The sequence below is a fragment of the Battus philenor genome, unplaced genomic scaffold (assembly GCF_028537555.1).
Source record: "Battus philenor isolate CCGP_79_NKW_IND1 unplaced genomic scaffold, ilBatPhil1.0.hap1 SCAF_10, whole genome shotgun sequence".
In the NCBI taxonomy this organism is placed as follows: Eukaryota; Metazoa; Arthropoda; class Insecta; order Lepidoptera; family Papilionidae; genus Battus; species Battus philenor.
Window position 1 is genome coordinate 13,569,501 of NW_027181662.1, and position 21,549 is coordinate 13,591,049.

Below are 21,549 nucleotides of genomic sequence, written 5' to 3' on the forward strand. Positions count from 1 at the left end.
CCCGCTCAACGAGCGATGGAGAGGCCTATCTTCGGAATTTCTCAACGAAACCGAACAGAAATGAGCAGATTCGTAAACGTACGCAAGTTACCAACATAGTGCAGCAGATTGGCAAATTAGTGGCAGTGAGTAGGCCAAATCGCGCGTAAAAAAGATGGCGACTGCGACCTTAAGGTTCTGGAATGAAGACCACGAATTGGCAAGAGCAGCTTAGGACGTCCAACTACAAGGTGCACAGTTGACCATGTTAAGATTGTCGGAAGACTCTGGATGTAAGCCGCTTTTAACCGTATCTACTGGAAATCTAAGGGAGAAGCTGTCATTGGATATCCTGTGGTTAAAATAATGATAATCGCACATTTTAACAAACATAGTTCTAAATAAAATATATAAATTCAACATCGAAATATTCTAAAATAATCTTTTTAATATTTTGTTTTGTGGTATATCGCATATATACTCTGTAAATAATATATATAACGTAATGTCCGTTTTGCTCTATAGTTAGCAGACTTGCGACCAAAGGGCACGCTCTACCGCGCACATCTCAGTATCAAACGTAACGCCACACGACGCCCTTATCCGGACCCGTGGAGAGAAAATAACTTTTAATTACAACTTGAACTGCTAAAAGTGAGTAATTTATTATTTAACTAATTTATATATTTAACTTAAGATTACAATTTAAATAAATAATCTATGAGAATACAACCTTTCTTCCTGTTGACATTGTGCGTTGTAATAAATTACATATATTGCTTTAGTTAATAAGCACATGTTCTAGATGTTTCAATGTTAATTTATTACTTATAAACTGCATATATTAATTCAAATTATTGTTGAACTACCCTAGTTTCTCTTATACTATAAGTTTGTACCATCTTTTCTTAGTTGTTTTATCTATTTATATAATTTAAAATGAAATAATAAACCTTTTTGTTTGTAAAAAAATATCGCATGCAGAGACGAAAGTAAAACATCAAAATGTCAAATGACAAATGTAGAAAAAGTTGTGAAAGAATCAAGTAGATCTTTAAAAATAAACAATATTGCTACAAATCGAGATACTTCAGAACATTTTACTTTGTTTGTGTTATTAGAACATAATCTTGGAACGCGGGTCACTGTCTCTGACCTTTGTATTGAAAGTATATTAGTTTTGCCGTACAGAACTTACAAGTTAAACAATGTATATATGTATGTTTATATATCTTTAACATAATTTATGATGTTATTCATTCATTCATAACATTTATATAACAACTTATAGACCATTAATTATCTTATGTACAAGAGATTTACAAGGAACCGTGATAAACTGGCTGTACCAAAAATATCTAATTGATTTGTAATAAACTAAATCCGGTTAACATTATTGGACTTCCTTTTATAAAATTGAAGACGTACATAGTAAATTGAAGGAAAATTCTTATTATTCAATAAACGAATATTTAAATGACAAGAATCCTTGACAGTGATATTTATGATAAAGTTTATGTGTATAAATCTTTATTGTTAAATTAATTTAACTAAAAAATGTGTTGTTGTTAAGTTTCTTCCTGCTTCTTCTCCAAAACTTTAGGGTACCAGAGTCAGGGGCGGTTTAACCTTATAGTGCATGGTGTGCAATGCATTCGGGCGCCGCCGTATCATGAGGCGCCGCGGCGCTGCCTGTACTAGTTCTATGGGCAACAAAACATAAATTCGATACATTTCGCTTCTATTTCGCTGTCCATAAAACTTAAAACACAAGACGAAACATGAACTATCGTTGTTGAACAGAGATGTGTTCAGGCATAAAAACAATGAGTGTTATTCTGCCGTTATAAGAAGAAAGGCCGTAAATAACACCATACTGTAAGCTATACATACTTATAAAATAGCTTGTTGGAATATGAAAAATCTTTCTTGTTACGGCGACAAAGTTAATAGTTATAGCCCGGGGGGGGGGGGGGGGTCAGGCCTATGGGCGCCAGGGTTTCATTGCACACGGGTGCTACACGAGCTAGAGCCGCCCCTGAGCAGAGTAGAAATAAAAATAAAATATATTAAAAAAAAAACAATAAATAATTTCACGATCAATAAGAGTTCTGTTACAAATTCCAACGTTGAATAAATGAATATTATCTTTATCTTTGCACTTATTTACTAACGCGTCACGATATCTCTGAAACTATAAGGCTTAGATACTTGAAATTTGGTAGAAATATCACTTCCGCCAAGTAGAGATCAGTTATGATTTAACAAATTTAAGAATTTCACGAAATTCAACCCATGAATGGATTTGAATGGATTTCCACTACAAAGGTATGTTTTAAAACTATATCTCTCATTGATATAAAGAGCTAGAATATTTTTTATTGTTTTAAAATTTTCCAAGAATGTATTTTATAAAACTACCCCCGCAGTTGAGCATTGGTGGACTGAGAATTGTGATCGTAGGTCACGGTTTTTATTCCCGGAATACAATCTTTTATAATTCACACTTTGTGCATTAATTATATAGGATTGCCCCTGCTCATAAACAAGTTTCCAAAGGATGGGCAGCAGCATCCTCTGCGTACCATAATACCACACTGCGATCGCCAACCCGCCTGTCAAGCATAGCGATTATGGTATATCCCCCATAGATACTTTTAGGGAAGACTTATACCTTGCAACGAGCGTCTATGAGTTGAAACGATGATGACACTGTGGTGGAGTCATGAGGGGCAGTTAATATTATCATAAAGAACTATTCATGGCATACGACTACAGAACATGCAGATACATTCCCATTGTTGCAATTTTAATTTTTTATTGTTATATCAAAAAATTCTCCTTTTATATTCCCAATATGAAGTACTGTCAAATTAACTACTTCTTTTATCATTTTGATTTTTCTTTGTTATATTATTTATAAAATCTAAATTCTATTATAAAATTATCTCTATTATACTATTATGATTCTCTATTATAAAATTCTATTCTACTATTAGGTTATAAAATCTATAAACATGAATAAAATTGCAGTGTCTGTTTTATAATATTAAAATAACCGCTTTTTACTACATGCACATGAATATATATGCGATGAATATACCAAAATTATCTGTAGTAGTCTTTCTGTTTATTCCGGCTAATCTCTGAAACGGCTGGATCGATTTTTACGGGACTTATACTGGTAGGTAGCTGATGTAATTAGGAGTAACTTAGGTAACTTTTATTTAAAAAAATCTGAAACAAAAAAAGTTAATAAACTATTTTTTTCTGGAAAATTCCATGTAGACGAAGTTTCGAGCACACATAGTCAATAATTCATTAAATTTACTCAGCGAGTCTATAAATTATTAGTAAGTTTAACTTTTACAACTTTCAATTAAAGGCTATGTTTATATATTTTATAAAGACGATTGTCTGAAAATGACGATTAGAATTAAACGCAAACCTGATAGTAAATGCCTTCATCATGTTTACTCCTGGACAATCGGCATCGGCTTGCATGCTTGGGTCCTCCGACGTCCTTAACAACGTCGTCTGTCAGCGGTACCCGACAAAAATTGTTAAACGTGATTTTGAAATTTAAAATTTCTAATCAACCGCTTACTACAAACAAAAGTTCATGTATCATTAGGCCCAGTAATATTTCTTGCTATCTAATTATTGTCCAAATAACCAGAGGATATCAAGTTTATTAAAAAAAATCATGACGCAATTACGCAAAGAGTAATTGTTTAATAAACACGGAAATATATGCAATTATAAGCAATGCGGAATAGATATAAATTAGTTATCCTACTAATCATAAAATAACCTCTAAATTGTTTAGCAAACAGGAAACAAATGTTTTTTTTTTTGTGTCGGTAAATTTTATTAATTTAAATATATTCTATTAATTTAAAATAAAACACTTGATAATTAATTACAATTTTTATATACTTACTTTTAATATAAATAATACTTCTTTCCAATTTAGCTAAAACAAATTTTTTATCTGTATGAACAGATTACGTCATTGTATTTTTAATCTTTATTCATTATAAGTATACTATGGCGCCGCCATTACTTAATAAAGAATATAGTTTTTGTATAGCACATTATTTAGACTATATATATTTGTATAATATCTCTATTTTCAGTAAATTTTGGTAAGAACGATATTTTCATCCGAAAGCGAAGAAATTACCGATAAGTTACAAAATAAAGTTACGAAAACTAAATACTTTTTGGTGTAAATGCGTTGTGATATTGAGTAATAGTTAAATATTGATTTTAAGTAGATGCATATTTTGAAAACACTTATTTGTTAAAAGGTAATTATTATCACTATATTACTACTACATACATACTGCATTTGTTTCGTAAGTGTCAAAGTAAACACAGCTTTCTAATTTACTATGTTCTAATTGGTCAAGGGGTATGATTGACAACTATGATTGACTATTATTGCAACTTCAAAATTATTTATCAGCCCTTTCGACAATCCAAGTCCGTCCACCATATTGGTCATCATACAGACATTCGAAGGAATCTATTAGGTGATTGCATTTACATGTATAAAATAACTAATATTTGGAATTTCATACTTTTAATTTTAAAATAATAATTTCATCTTGAATTCACATAAAAACTGCCTAATTAATTCATAAACAAAAAAACATTTGTCATTCTCTTTGAAAAAAGTATATAGTTTTCGCTATCAATGTGTTTATTATCTGATGTTTACTGCTGCCCTATTAATAAATACAGATATTGCTTCGATTTAAAGTGACTCAAAAATACCACCGACGCTGGGTGCATGCCGCTTTCAACCGGTCTTTTCAGAAATCTATAGAGGAGATCTATGTCCAGCTGTGGGCGCCCCAAGACAGAAATCACGAAGTGGCCGAATGGCACTTAGCCTAAAGTTCATTTTAGGTAGATAAGCTCAATGGCTTCCTTAGGAACCTCAACTTGAACTGCTACGTACTGTTTCACATCGCTTTATTACAGATTGTATGTTGTATGTTTAATCCAAGACGGATATAAAAATGTCATCAGACCTAATTAAAATTCACGGCACAGATAAAAAATACTGTATAGTTCAAATAACGTCGAATTAATTTATCCATTAACAATATTTTATTTATAACTAACAGATAACCTTTATAAAATGTCACAGTTGCTTTGCCGAACGACACAGTTGTTAAGGTGCAAACAGATAGATATCTCGTGTTTTTAAATTGCATTTTAAATAATTATACTTCAAATGTACGAATATAGAGCAAAAGTAACAGTTGGTAGCAAAATGGAAGGCAATGGTTACGTTTGTAGAAAATCGTATAACGGTACTTGCATTGTCGGAATAAATACAAGAAAGAGAGGAACAATTAATAAGAAAGCCGAGAGTTATTTAAAAGCAGTTAGCCACAGTCTTGGAGAACCAGAGGGTGCGTTGTTTTTAGCTGTATTCATCACCATCATTATTTCAGTCGTAAAACGTTCTCGTGTTTCCCCCCATCACCTCGTTGGAAGCTACCTGCATCCAGTGTCTCCCAACGACCTTAAGAAGATCATCTGTCCACCATGTAAGTGGACGTGGTCCGCTGCGTTTGCCGGTCCGTGGTCTACGCTCCATAATCTTAAAGCTCAAGGGGCCATAGTTTCTGTGAGGGATGTGACATATCCAATGCCGCTCCAACTTGTCAATTCACAAACATATTTCGGTTATTTTCATTCTAGCTGTATTATTAAAAACAATCATAGACATTTTCAATTATTTAAAAAAAATAGAATTTCTTCGTCATCATTTTACTTAATTAATTATTAAAATATGTATCACACGTTTTGGCGGACTTTTAGTTTAACCCTATAATGGCGGCCATGTTGAATCGTGTTTTTTTTTACTTTTTACTCTATGTAATGGCGAACTTAATGCCTTGTAGGTATTCTATAACAATCAATTTTAGGTGCAGAGGTAAAAAGTTTATAAATGTTGTGAAAGAAAAACGATACAGATCCCTCCAATACGTTACTTGCATGTTAGACCTCCTTTAATAATAACTTCACGCAATTAAGTATTGACAAAAATATGTATCCTCTATACTTTAATTTGTTTTCAACTAATACGCGATTTTACAACACGGTCACGTCTTGTAGGAGAAAAACAATATGTTTGTCAAATATTGCGGCAATTAATGGCAATCACATAGTAAAATATGACGCTGAGATGAACAGTATAATCTGCCATAACCGGGTTAGGTTTCGAACGAATTCTCGAAACTGGAAGAATATTACAAGTGTCTGCTATGCTTGTGTTTATCTATCGATTAATTTTAAAGTACATACGAAGTGTCCGTAGTTTTGCGGACAAAATTGCTTTGAAGATACCCACAAACTGGTCACTAATCACAACCTCAAAACGCTGGCATTTGTTCTGTTGTTTCATACATTTTATTTGAACAGCCGCACACGCAGACACCGGTGTCTGCCAAACGCTACTAATCAAAAATGGTTGTGGCTAGGCCAGAGCAGTAAGATGCCAGACAATAGTATTCCACCAAGTCGAGGTTGGACTATCATAGGCGCCCTAGTCTAAAATTCTAAGCGGATATTATTGACGAATGACAGCCCATGCTGAGGTCGCCTCGTGGAGGCTCTTGAATAAAGCGTTCGCCGAAGCGATCTAAGAGTTCCGCAGCTTCCCAATCCGATGAAACAGTAGTATGTAGTGGCCGGATCCAAAGCCCATAAGAGGTTATAGGTTAAGCGCCCCTTACTGCCTTGACGCCTCGAATCCGCTGAATCTGCAAATGCCATTTAGACAGCAGTTCGGTACAAAAATAAAAATATAAAAGATCAAACTTAAAATAACTTCAACCTCAATCGCTATGTTTTCGTTATAAGATTACATAGTACAGAAAGAACAAACTGACGTCTTCGTACGTGTCTTATGATAATTGAATGCACACATTTGTCCATTAATCAGTGCAGTGTTATTGCAAGTGGTATTCATATCACATGCGGGTTAACGATGAAAACAATACGACTTTATTTAAATATTTCACTTCTGCAGAATATATAGTTCCAGTGTTCCACTTTAGGATAGATAAACTTATTATAGCAACCGAGGTTTAGTCCTCTAGGGCAAGCTAGAATTGACTACTAAACCCAATTCGATTGAAATTCTGTTACACAATTTTGGAGGCCCTAGCGCGAAGTCAGTCTATGGAACATCCGACTTTTTCTTTAAATCACGCCTTTTGAACTTCGAGCGAAGTGGCAGAGACATTTTATATTAAATTTTGAGTTTGTCTTAGGATAAATTGAATACTAACATACGGTCAAATAGTAATTTGTTACACCTAGATGTCGCTTCTTCCTAACTCATACGTTCACTATATTTATTATTTACTTATGTATACTTGTATATCTTATTCTGGACCATATAATTTAATATTTTATGCTCCTTACGACTACAACTTTAATTTGAGTGTTTTTTTCTTGACCTATGCGCTTGGGGTTTCGCAATATAATCTGTGATGTAAAATGTAACTCTCGCATCGAGTTTACTAGTAACAAGAGCACTAGTGTGTATAATTACAGTAAACAAGTTTAGGATTACTGCATTTAACACTGTTTCTGCAGCCCAATCAGCCTTGCAAAAAGTTTTATCCAAGACAAAAAAAATATTAACTGTCAAGTTTGACAGCTAATATTTTTTTTGGCTTTTGCAAATTGAGATCTGAGAAATAAAATATATAATTAGACTTTACAACAAACTTCCCATACATCAGTCTATTATTTTTGATAACCAATCAAATCCTTTCTTTCAATATCTTTTTTTTTTGTTTTCTGACAGTTGCTGCAGATAAAAAAATATTTTACAATTTAAATTATTTTTCAAATTAATTAGTTATTACTGATTGTATGAATAAAAATAAAAGTAGATAAAAATATTTTGGTTGTGTAATTAACGATAGATTAAAAAACCATTCAGACCACTATGTTTATTTTGATCTTAAAGCACATATTCTGATATTAGGGTATGTTCCGTCAAACAAATTTTCTTATTTGATGCAAAAATCTCTAATTATATTTCCATCATGTATTTATAGAATGTGCTAAGAATCGAAGAAAGAATTACTATCGACACTGATGTAATGTATTATGTCACCGCACAAACTATTTAATCGGAATCAAGTCTGAAGCAATAAAATGATTTTTCAAATCGTCATCTTGTTTCTATAATGACTTTTCAACGTTTTTATGGCGAAAATTTATGATGGTCTTAATGGGGTTGACATGCCCAAAGAAGGACAAAGACCCCAGACTTTAATTAAAGATTATAAAAAAGCACATACTGCTATCGTAAAAATAATTATCGATGTATAATATAAATAATTCCATATTGCGTTAATAAGTGCTTCAATCTTATAAATACATCAAATTTATGTCGATTAGAGGCAAGATTGATTTGAAGTCTTGCACTGTTGTGTGCGCTTTCTTAATATTTATGTAAATTTTTTTCTTAATAAAAGACTCGTTCCTACCTTCAGAAGAGATCTTCAACGGGTCAGTGTAACCATGGCTTTCTAATTTACTATGTTCTCATATTTTTAAGGCGAGTATTTTTATAATGTTTTGCGGCAGAAATAGAAGCAACTTAATACTTTAGATGGTTTTTAGCAAAAGTGCCTTATCTCTAGTAAATATCTGTTTATTTAAAAAAAAATACTTTTCTACAGTGACGTTCGTGGAGAGACCAGGACTGCCCCACTTGGAAGTCGTGTCACGGGTTGCTGCCATTCCCATCGTGGAGTCCGGCTTCGGTGTGGCCGAAAGAATTTATTTCAGAATCAGAGTAAGTTTTCTAAAAATAAATAGAAACATGGCGGCTCAATCAATATAAGAATAAAAAGAGTACACAGGCTTATAAGAAACATTTTTTTTATCATTAGTATTCAATTTTTCCAAATACCATTAACTTTGCAATACAGTTGGTATATAACATACCTAAATTGTTTATTTGTTTGCCTTGTATTTAAACTGTCATCAAGAATTGCGAGATGATCTGTTTCTTCCTCTGTTCTACACTTAATGATTTTATGTTACGTAATGTAAGGTATCAGGGACCTTGATTTATTGTGCACTCTACTAGACAGCAGTGAAGCACATGTGTAAATATTTTTTTTGAATCATATTGTACATTTCAAGACACTAGTTCAATCTTTGTTCTTATGTGTACATTTATGTTTAAGTTGATTTCATTTTTTATTTTTTTCATTTTAATTTCAAAGAAATTATTATTTTATATCTAACAAGGATAATAAAAAGTAGAAGCTTGTTATTAGAAAATTTGTAGTCTGAAATACTATAAAGTTATTTAATGGAATCAGGCGTTATTTTGCGGAATTCCATCCTAAGTAAGAAAAGGACCAATATTTAGCCACTTCCGCACAAGCAGTGGTAATCGTGCAACAAAGTGCACCGCCCGCCAGCCCGCTGATAAATGCGCATGCGGCAAACAATTCGAATTACACAACTACCGCCATTAAACCACTCAACACGTGTTTCACCCCTCCACGGAGCATCATTACAATTTTTTCTCATTGTTTTATCTACTATATATGTGTCACTTTTGTTTATATTCATTATACATTTTATTATGTGTTTCAATATCAAGCCGAGGTAAAGCCATCTCGAAAATCTACATGTTTAAATATCTAAGCATCTGCCTAAGGTAGGTAAAAAGTCGGAGATCTCCCAGTTCAGTAAAATAAATAATATAACGTCTCAGATGTAGTTACTAGAGGAAACAAATTTAGTGCAAAGAAGTTTAAACTAGGCGCTAGTGTATATTTTACCGGAAAATCTTATTGGTGTCTCTAATACGTTGATTTTTCTTCAACTAGTAAAATAAATGAACAAAAAAATAAATGAAAAGTGGACTATACAGCGATCATTGTTACAGGACTCAAACCCACTGATTCGTTGGTATTTATCGGTCGGAGAGAGGTCGCTGACCACAGGCGTTCAGCTTGCGCTTCCAGCGGTCCAAATGCTCGAGACGCCCATCCAGCAGCTCGACAAGTTCCTCTGCAAGTCCCTCGATGTGGTGGAAAAGAGAGTGCCTTCAATAAACTTGCCTCCTCAAACCGTATGTATTTGATATTTGTTAATATTACATATATCTTCACATTTAATACGTAGTAATTATGTTTGTTTGTGTATATGCACAAATTTAATTCTTGAACAATTTAAACATTATTTCTATAACAATCTTATAAAATTATTAAGAACACTGCTAACCATATATATGGTGGAACATGAACGATGAATCAAACCTTAGTGGAAAATCTAAAAACCTCTCAATTAGACACCCATGTACTCATATATTCAGCAACTTTAAATGTAGATATCAATCGAATGTTTAAAAAAATCACAATTTATTTGAATCATGATTTTTCGCCTTCACCCTAATACGGTGTGAAATATTTAGGTCTCCTACCCGTGGATCACGCTTATCTCATTGGTGGTGTTACACCATGCATAAGTGAAACGATTTCTGGTTATAAAAACGTTTAAGGTTAGGGATCTTCAAAGTAAGAAGAATCTCTCTACTTTGCGATATCGATATTCCCATCTCCGAATTCACCTCCGATGCGAAAACAGGAGCATATGCATTCAACCCTTTACTATGAGCTGGCAATTTATATTTGTCTTAGCTTCACTTCGAGTGAACCAAATGACAAAGTAGGAACCAGTTCAAAAGGTTCTGAAGGTATTACTACCTTTATTTATGTTATTCCACAATATCCGCATAGCATTTTTTCTGAGATTGAAATAGAAGAGAGGATTGAGGTAGGAAACATCACCTGCTTGGTGGACAGCAAAAAAAGCCGCCCTTCGTTCCTAAAATTCAGTAAGGTTGTAATTAATAAATAGTGTCAGAAATTTATAAAATGTGATATACCTATGTAATATATTATAACTAAATAAAATATAGAAATTGTATAAGAATGTAATTAGAATAAAAAATAGGAGGCATTTAACCAAAAACAAGAATTAAATGGTACTGTGATATGAAAGGAAACCTACTGTGATATTTTGGGAGCGAAGGAGAATCAGGGAAGGCGATGTATAGAAGAAGGCTAGTAAGCAAGAGGGATATAAGATATTGTGAAGAAAAATAGAGAAAAGTCTGACTGAGATTGTGATGGAAAAAATTAGAGACAAAAAATAGAAATAGAAGTTAAAAAGGTTTTTTAATTTTAAAAAACCATGTCCCCCCCAGAGATTCAAGAAGAAGTAAACGAGAGATCGTTAATAAAGGTGGCCATATAAAAAAAAACATCCACATAGCATCATTGACAGTGACCACTTCTGTACCTCATGAGAAGGGAATACTTGTTTTAACAGCTCCTATTAGATACTGGATTGTTTGTATTTCGTGCGACAGAGATATCGCTCTACGAAGTCGAAATTAGCCGATTGTCTCTTTCCAAAGATCTATGTGCAATATTTATCGCGGGGTACTGTAAGTTACTATTTTTATTGAAGTGAAAAATTAGATTCAATCCGAGGTCATTGAATCATTTTTTCGATCATAGTCGTAAACTTGCGTACTTTGCTATTTTTTCCTATATTTATTTATGTTCTTTTACACATAAATCATATTTACCGTTCAAGCTCCGTAATACTGGTCACTACAGCCAGAATACTTTTATGTTAAATTGAAATTCGAACGCGCAAGAATGACCGCCGATTTGAATTCGGAAGCAATAGTGATGTGATCCTTGCTGTTGTTAGGGTCGAGTGAATCGTAAATACTCTTTGTATATATGTGAATACTCCATCTCAATCAATCTTAGCTATCATTTCACTATTCAATATGTGTACAAATACATTTATATCTCCTCTATGTACTATCACAATATTTTCTTCAATCAAACATGAACACTTTCTAATTCACTGGTAAGCTAAGTGGCTGTTTGTTAATGGAGCTATTTCATTGGATCGCTTACGTATTTATACCAGATGTACTCCGAGACCCGTGAGTACATGCTGCGTCGAGCGGACTCTGTGAAGCAGCTCGGCACAGCGGTGTTGGACTCGCGGATGACAGCTGTGACCGCCACCGTCTTGGAGCGCGCCCTCACCACCGCCGACAAGTACGTCGACAAATACCTGCCGCCCGACAATCAAGACGCGGCCGATGGTAAGTAGCTTACTCTACCACAAAAACAAGCTGATGTAACGAAATCTTTATTTCTGATAATATTAAGTGGGTTTTGGTTATAGTATTTCTAAGCGAACAATTTATACAAGGTGATAATTATTGTCATCGGGCAATGAAAGCACATCACTCATGCGTTTGATTTTGGAGCCTTCATTAGGTGGGTCGACGACATAGGATAAGAGTCGATGTATGCGGGCAACGCAAGACCGGTCATCGGTCTTGTCGCGATCTTTGGGGGAGACCTAAATCTTGAAGTTTGACATTGATGATTAATTATGCTATAAAAGGTTTAAAGGGCTTAATTAAAACTAATTCTTCAGCAAAGAATTTTTACACCTATTTTTTACCACCCTATATAAAGAGATCGCTCTAATTAATCTATATGAATATGGCAAGCCTGCCTGTAGGAATGGATATAAAATATATGTTATTCTTACTCTATTATCATTATCTTATTTATAATTTCTGAAGCTATTGCTTTTTGGGAATATATGATAAATAATTTTGGTAAATAAACATATATATATATATAATACATTAATTGATAACAAATGAACTAAACATTCAGCCCTTTTACACTTATAAAAATGTCTATCTTTTCTGTTTTAAAAACATCAATACAATCGACAATAGGATGATCGTCTTTAGACACAGATAGTAACTAAAATTTTATTCTTGGTATCTCATTTTGGACTTAATTTGCAACTTCTTTCGCTCATGAAGAGAGCCATGTTCGGGATATCTCTATTCAATCGAATCAAGAATGAGATGATTTGTATACGAACGAATGTAACTGACATAAGTCAGCAAGTTGAAGTGACATTTACAAAGCGCGCAAAACAAAATGGCCGCTGTGGCATTAAGGTTTCTTGTTAAAGTCGTTGCAAAACACTGAAAGCAGGCCGCTTCCTATCGGTCCTATTGGAATTCTATACGGGCGGACAATGTCAAACTTTGGGCATCCTGCGGTTGAAATTATGATCATATAGTGATAATTTAGTAAAGGGCAGACAGTTCACGCCCTTTGCAGATAACTTCTAGAACCGGGGACATGATATCGTTGTCTGCAGGCCGTCTAATTGCACAGACTACGGAATCTTTTTTTTTGTTTTTTTTTTTATTATTATTAGGAATTATATTTCGCAGACATAAGCATTCAAGCCTGTTTTACGTAAAAAATTTTTGCTCATGTTTTTGCCTATTATAGTGTTTTAAACTGAACATCGTAAACTATTTAAATATAAAGTCAACTAATTATTATGATTATTTTTTTAAAATCAATGCTGTCTTGTTTTTTTTTAAACGATGCGAGAGCGATCACTTTCACGTCTCTACAATGTACAGGATGTTCTATCCCTTTATAATTTAAGATCTTAATGAAACCCGCTGCTAACAGTGAATTCAAATTAAAATTCGAGTTTTTGTGCCAAATATTTGCTTCGATAGACTTCGCGCTATAAAACGTATTTTAAAGTGATCACTTTATTTATTGTTACAGAATTTTAATAATTAACATCAAATAGTTACAGAGTTTTATATTTAATATAGAACTCGATACGATTTTTTTGGTTTACGTCAAATTTTTGACAGCTAGAGACAGATGTTTTAACTTACTCTCTGTGGTTCATTTGATCAATGCAATTTTCTCATAAGAAATTTCATAGTACCATAGCCTAGGAAAGTAACTACGCATAACAATATCATCCGAGTTTGTGGGCTCATCTCAAACAAAGGCGCATTTAGAACCCTTGTAGCTTTCAATTTAAAGATGCCTGCGTTATGGAAGGGCTTAGTCTGATTATAGTGTTTATCAAATTGAATTCTGCTGGCATTCTTTTCATTACGTACACAAGTTGTTTCTAAGTGGATAATAATATAATTCCACACTAAACAAGTAGTTCCCCGCGTGAGGACCACGCCCCCACAGGTGAGCGATTTGTTTGTTAAAGGGGGCAATTCGAAGGTAACCCTTTAGTACGAAAGAACGTTACGGAAGACGTAACGACGTAAAAATTTTAATAAGCATAAAGTGGAGCATGGCACGAAAAGGTTAGAATATACTGCACTAAATACTTTTCAAAATTTAAATGTTTATTATCTAAATTTTTAAATTTTTCTAAATTTTAATGATTATTTATTATCATTATGTATGAATTTCAATGTTTTACCAATTCAAAATATTTTTTAAGATGCCAATTTCTCGTGAGCATTTCTTTCAGTTTTTTTGTAATAATACATTATTTAAAATGTGCATCGCCGAGAATAGAACCGGTAACCTATGATAATATGTAAAAAATACTGTAAAAATATTTAGGATCTTGTCTTACGTGGTAAACATTACCAATAGATCTAATTGTTTCACTATTTTGTGAGCAGTCACTCGATCATCAGTTAGTTTTATAATTATAACTTAAAAATAACAACTAATCATGCCATTAAAACTCTGAGTTAACTGCTTTAGAACGCCGAGTTTACGTCTGTTAATTAATAAATTATTTTATTATATACTTATCACACTTTACAGCGATTTTATTAATAATAGTTTAATAAATACCAGTCATTATGTATATAGCTCTTTCTCAATTATACGCGGCTATTTGTGGCAAGTTTTCTAAAACAATTTTAACAAAATACAAAAAATTAAATCGACAAGACTACATGTAGTTTCCTTTCGCAAAATATATAGATAAAATGAAACTGCGTATTATCTATGTTACACTTGAAACATAACAGTGAAATTAAAAAAAAATCTTATGCGTTTATCATGGCGGCCATGTTGTTTTTTTTTTGTCTTATGCTGCTATAACAGCAAAACCTTTTCCTTTAAATAAAATATAATAATAATGTAAAATATGTGATGTGTGCTAGTCAACGGTATACAATATTTATCTAGAACAACAAAGCAAGGGAAATTAAAAGACATATAATAATTATATTAGGACCCTATTGAGTAACCTTTTTGAATTGTGCAGGACTGATATTTACGAGCTCCTTATCGCGCGTCTAGCGTTGACAAATAGCACTGGCTGGACTTTGTGCTCATCAGAACAGTCACGGAGCGATATCTGCCCGCCCGATGGTCACACGGACCGATATTGCTATCTCTGCCCGGGTGACCATATGTCAAATGTGACTCATTTGACATTTGACAGTTTAGAAGATAGACATAATTAATCTGTATTTGATGTTCGAAATTATCATGCATAATTATCGAACTAAATTTAGAAAAAGAAATACATCGTTAGTTATGAACATCTCTAATTTTTTTTATTATTCTTTAGCTGAAAATGGATATTGTACTGTTGAGGTTAAACTTTTTTTGCGAATTTCAAATGCAAGCTAAAACATTATTTATGTAGGTATATGTATACTGTAGTGTGTATATTGTAACATTGTACTTTCTAAATATAGTTATATTATATATTAATCTCCATTTTAAGATAAATCGTCTCTAGTAATAAAACCTCCTTCAAGACCACCGCCGCATCCCAATCCAGTAATACAGTAGTATGTAGCGGACTAAGTCGAGACCTCTAACTTCGTGACCTATAAAAAAGTTTCAAGTAAAGCGCCATCGGCGTTCTGTACTGTCGAACGCGCGGAAAAAGCTAATGTCACTTACGAAGCAGTGTTACCACATAAACAAATCACGGCCTAAATTGTCGAATTTCAATATCTTTTATTCTATCATATATTATATCACATGTATTTATTATTTTATATAAATTCAATTTTTATATAAATTCAATTATGTCTCAAATTTTCTCACCCCGCGATGAGTCGACGAGAGAGAAATTAAAAAAATCTCGCTTTTAAAAGCTTCTACCTTTAAACTTTAATCTTTTTAAAAAAGGCTTTTGCAATAACATTAAGCATGTACATAGTTACATCCACGTTCTCTGTGGATCATATTCAAAATGACATGAGATGTGTTTCTATCTTGTACGACTTTCAATAAATTTCATATAACTAAAGATAAGTAGTTTCACACCTACATTCCACCAAGCCACATAGTGCACAGGACGGACTGCCGCTGGGGCCTTCTGGTTCTGGAATGGAGACGCGAAGAAGTGGAGGCGCGTCTACATTCTCTCTCTCTCTTACCCTTAAAAAGCTTGCGGTCTCCAGCAGTGAACGTCCTAGAGCTAAAATTATGATGATGAAGCTATTGAAGTAAATTTTGGCAATGGAGGGATGTATGTGAGAAACAACAAAAAATCAGAAGAATTTTCTGTGTGCGTGATCGTAGTGATAATCATAGTGACAAATGCGGACGGGTGCGAAGTGGGGGGAGCGGGAGGGGAGGAGTCAGGTCGAGCATGCGCAGCGCATGCGGTGCAACACGGAGTGCGTCTGCGCAAGAAGCTGCAGCGAAGGCTAACCCGCCAGGCGTTAGCGGAAGCCAAGGCCATCAAGGAGCAGATACACGTGCTCGTCTACGTCGCAGAATTGGTAAGTGAATTTACTTTAATACTTAGAGAACATTTACTAAATAATCGTTTTCTAAGTCATCATAACTCATTACACTTTTTGCAACGCCCTCCATTACGGCGATATTCTTAAAGGCGAGTTGCAAGTCAAACAAAGTACTTGTACAATGGATTCGACTCCTTTCAAAGCGTGCACCATTCATTGTTACACTATATTACACTTTTTGATACCTCCCTTGAAAATAGTGAATAATCAGATAAATAATTTTGATTATTTAATAAAATAGTAAATATCTAATAAACCCCGCTAAATGGGATCATAATTATCATCATGTTTACCGCCATGATAATTTCATGTTTCTTTAGTAATCAGGCACATCTATCATCTTAACGGTGAACGTCACGTTTTCTTACACGACCCTACCCTTCCGTATTACCAGATCGCGACAGACCCTGTTCTCGCGTGGAAGAAGGCGAAGGAGTTGTACGCGTCGCTGAGCTGCCCCGAGCCAGAAAACCAGGCCCGTCCCGCCACAGTCGAGGAGCTGTTGGTGCTGCTGGCGCGTGAGACAGCGAGAAAAGTTGTCCACCTCGTCAATTATACGCACACGGATTTGCCCAAGTCAGATATTTCTTTATTTTTTTAATATCATCTGTTTGTCATAACGGAGGTCTTTCTGCTATCTCAGGCGCACCCTGGTATGTTAAACGCACATCGAGTGACAGGTGAAACTGAAGTCACACATAGGAGATCACCCAGTAACTTCATAAAGCGTCTGCTTAGCGAAAAGCTCGTAATCCAATGGAACATTTAAGACCAGAGCATTGTTAAAAAGTTCTTAAGTAATTTTAGCTAATCAAGGTCGCGAGAAATCGTTGAATGTGGACAGTGCAAGATCGGTCATTGTGGCGATCATTGGAGGAGGCCTTGCCTTGCTTCTGTCGACTGACATGTAGATGAATTTGACATTTGACAAGTTGCCTGTAACATTCTATAAATACCCCAAGCTTAACTGCAAAGATTCAGATAATTTGACATAAAAAAAAACTTGCCGTACACAAATTATTCAATCAAATAAAGAATACAAGATAAACTAGACCTAATGGTCGTGTAATGCGATTACGGTAAATGTTAAATCTCTCTACACTCTTTTCTAAATTGGTGTAATAAAAACTCTTTGCGATATCGGACACATTTTTTACCTGTTTTAATGTTAAAGTAAAATCGTTAGAAACCACTCAAAATAAGGACTGTGACCATGAGACCAGTATTTCCTTACATAACCTAAATGATTCATTGATACATTAATGTCAAACTTATTGACATTAGAATTTCTTTTAATAAATTAAAAAAAAAAACATTCCAGTTACAAATAGAATTCTTTATTTTCCTTTTTACAGCCAAAAACTAGAATTAAGCTTCGATAAGTTTTTTAAATGTCAATAAAGTTTGGTTTTTATAATTTAAACAATTCTTTGTGCATAGAAAACATGCCAAAGCGCCCAGAATATATAATTTTACATAAGTTTGACAGTTATACCTTACCTTTCCAGTAACATGCGTCAAGGGATGTCGCTAGTGTCAAAGCATTTATCTTCAGCCGCTGACGCGCTTCTCAAGGTAAAATATTTATGATCTTTGCTCGTTTTTACATAGCTTATCAAAATTAACAAAAAAAATTCTCTACAATTTTTCTTGAAAATTTCTTGTCGCCTTTCAATAAAAGAAGCTACTAATAAAAAACTCTTTCAAAAACGTAACTAATAAAAGACTCTAATAAAAGATAAGTTACTGAAATTGTTTCCTTTATTTCATATATTTATTCTATGTTAGACTTATTATGTTTTGGGCCAACTTGTCTCAAATTTTCATAGACACTTTTATAGTTTGATAATAAATGCTTACTAATATTTAGTTCGCCCTTGGTCCTTATTATATAACTTATATATAACTTAAAAAATATACTAATATATGCAAATGATGCATATACTTTAAACTATCTTTTCATGTGAACACTTTCCCTTATTAATATTTATACTAAGTATGTAAAATGTATCCAGAATAGTTGTCATAATTATCATATTTATTTTTATAATTCCCAGTGATATTATTGAGTAACGTTTAATAATCTCATCCACAGACACTGCCGGTAGAGACCGCTATATCTGAAATTAAAAATTGGCGCAGCAAACTACAGACATTACTCCAGCAATTACAGGATACATCCAAAACCTATTTGGTAAGCCTTAAACAAATTGACAATTGGTAAAGTAAATAACAATACCCGGCGATAAATATTGGACATCGTCCTTTGGAAAGAGACAATCGGCTAATCTAGGGTTCGTAGAGCGTTTTCTCTGTCGCGCGAAATAAAAACAGTCCGGTATCTAATAGTAGCTGTAAAACAAGTATCATTTGCTTCTTTTGGTGGCTTTAGGTTGGGGTAAAATAAAATAACAAAAAAACATGTTCACCTTGTTTACGTATTTAATTATTTAGGAAAATTATAACTGTACATAATAAACACTATTATACACCAAACATAATATTATAAAAAAATAAAGCCTATAGAAAAATTGGTGTATTTTATGCGAAGAAAAAAAATAATTATTAAAAGAAGCAAACGATACTTGTTTTAAACAGCTCCTAATAGATACCGGACTGTTTGTATTTCGTGCGACAGAGATAACGCTCTACGAAGCAAAAATTAGCCGAGATTGTCTCTTTCCAAAGGTCGATTTGCAATATTTATCGCCGCGTACTATATTATATGAATATAAAAAAAATATTAAGTGATGTTTGACGACAACATTGAACTATCATTAATTAATATAATATATATGTATAAATATGCACCAATGCAATTTAGGAATGGTACATATAAATCGCCTCAGTGAATATATTCACATAATTTAAATTCTCATGGTGGTGATAGTATGTAATGTTTAACGAGTTTAACGATTTCATATCAAAGATTTATTTAATTAAGTTCTTTTTTTTGTAAGCCAAATGTTTATGACTATCGAAATTGCATTTGACACTCATAAATGCTAAAGGCGTTTTTTTTTTAAATATAATTTTTTCCAACAGTATTCCAGAATTATTACAAAAAAAGGTTTCGTTTAAAGATTTTTTTGTACATATGATATATAGTTTTGAGTAAGATGCAAGTTGGATATGTATTATTCACCTTTATCTTTGCGTAATTGTCAGATAACATTTCATTTTCTTTTTGACTAGTTTTAATATATGTTATATAAATGTTATTATAAATAACCTTAAATTATAATGAAAGGTATAATTTTTTTAGGAGCATTTAGCCATATTCTTAGCTGGCAACGAAGAAAGAGAAAAAATCACGCCAAGAGGCACATACGATCAAACAGATGATGATTTAACCGCAATCAATGGTGTCAATTAAATCACTAATTCAACAAAAAATATTATTAAGTCGCATCGAAGAATTTTTATAATTTATTATATAACAAAAATTTAGTAGTTATAAGCTCAATATTTTTAAAATATTTGTTATCTATCTATCTTTCAATATATCAATCTAAAAAAATACCAAAGTTAAGGGATGTCTATGTTAAAATAATTATTTTACTTAGTACTAAATGTTTTTTTTACCTAGTAACTATACAAGTGCTAACTAAATAAAAACAAAATATAAAGGCATATTCTAATTTTCAAATAAATATGCAAATATTCATTAAAATTTAAGATTTGACAGACTTCACATTTTTATTATTTAACGAAGATAGAGCAAATATTATTATAGTTTTATTTATTGCATGTGGGCTTTTTTATAATGGAATTGTTATTCAATTTATTTTTAAATTTGTAAAATATTGCATTTTAGATGTTGTATTAATAATTATGTGAATTGAATTGAATTGAAATTTGTTATCAAAACAAACGTGTAATAATGAAATAAATGATATTAAATTAAAAATATGTTTTATAAATTTATTTTTCTCTATCGTACCTTACTAACAATTTTTTTATATAAAAATGCAAGTCGTTCATTTAGGAGATAAAATAAACAGCAATTTTCTATAACCAATGCAAAATTGAAAAACGGAACCAATTTTTTTAAATTAATTAAGCTTTTAAATTCTTTACATTCCATCATATAGAATTTTAGCAGAAAAATTTAGACAAATGTATATTGTTTTATTACAAATTAGTCGGTTTTATATTCATAAAACCAGGCATTTGCAGTTGCCGGTGTAAATTAAATTAAAAAGGGAACCCTGATCATACCTACGCAATTGTTTTTTTTTTCTTTACTATTATAATAATTTAACCAACAAAAAATAATCATAGTTTTGCACTGATTTTGTTCTGCAAAAACTGAAAACAATTATTTTTATGTGTCCCTTTTTTTGGAGAATCGACTATATTTTCATATGAAAAACCGAACAAAGCAACTTTTCGCAAAAAAATGTTTGCAAAATGCGTGTAACCTATATTAATTAATATGACTGTTTTCTGATAATTGATACAGATTAAAAATTATTATTACAGAAAATAGTAAACCTCTGCAGATTTACTTGTCAAATGTAATTTAAAAAAAAAAACGTTAAAAATGACAATATTTGTTAAATTATTCCAACGTATGTATTATTAATCAGTTTTCTAATATTTTAAGTTAAATTATGCTTTAAGAAAACTAGTTAAATCTTAGTAATCTCACCCATTCTCTTTCGGAACGAAGATAAATTAACGATATGACTAATCCTGTTCTTATACTGCGTGAAATTTTACAACGTTCTTACTCGGTCTGTATAATGTTTTTTTCGGTTCCTCATAATTACAAAATACATAAATAACAAAGTATGATAAAAAGTAATATACGTACAATAATGCAATATCTGTCTGTGCTAATTTCCTACGTATACTATTAAGTTCATAAT

The 21,549-nt window shown here is 32.6% G+C and overlaps 1 protein-coding gene across 2 annotated transcripts; it reads left to right on the top strand.

The window, feature by feature from the left end:
• The first annotated feature begins 526 nt into the window (after window positions 1–526).
• On the top strand, window positions 527–20,454 carry Lsd-1 (lipid storage droplet-1). 2 transcript variants are annotated; one of them, XM_068767336.1, is made up of 9 exons: window positions 527–633; window positions 8,706–8,821; window positions 9,932–10,117; window positions 11,998–12,178; window positions 16,449–16,651; window positions 17,070–17,251; window positions 18,184–18,250; window positions 18,771–18,869; window positions 19,941–20,454. In XM_068767336.1, coding segments are annotated over exons 1-9 (1,146 nt in total). In that variant the 5' UTR covers window positions 527–632; the 3' UTR covers window positions 20,052–20,454. The 2 variants fall into 2 exon arrangements, with proteins under 2 accessions (XP_068623437.1, XP_068623446.1); XM_068767345.1 differs by having other exon boundaries at window positions 16,461–16,651.
• Window positions 20,455–21,549: the final 1,095 nt, after the last annotated feature.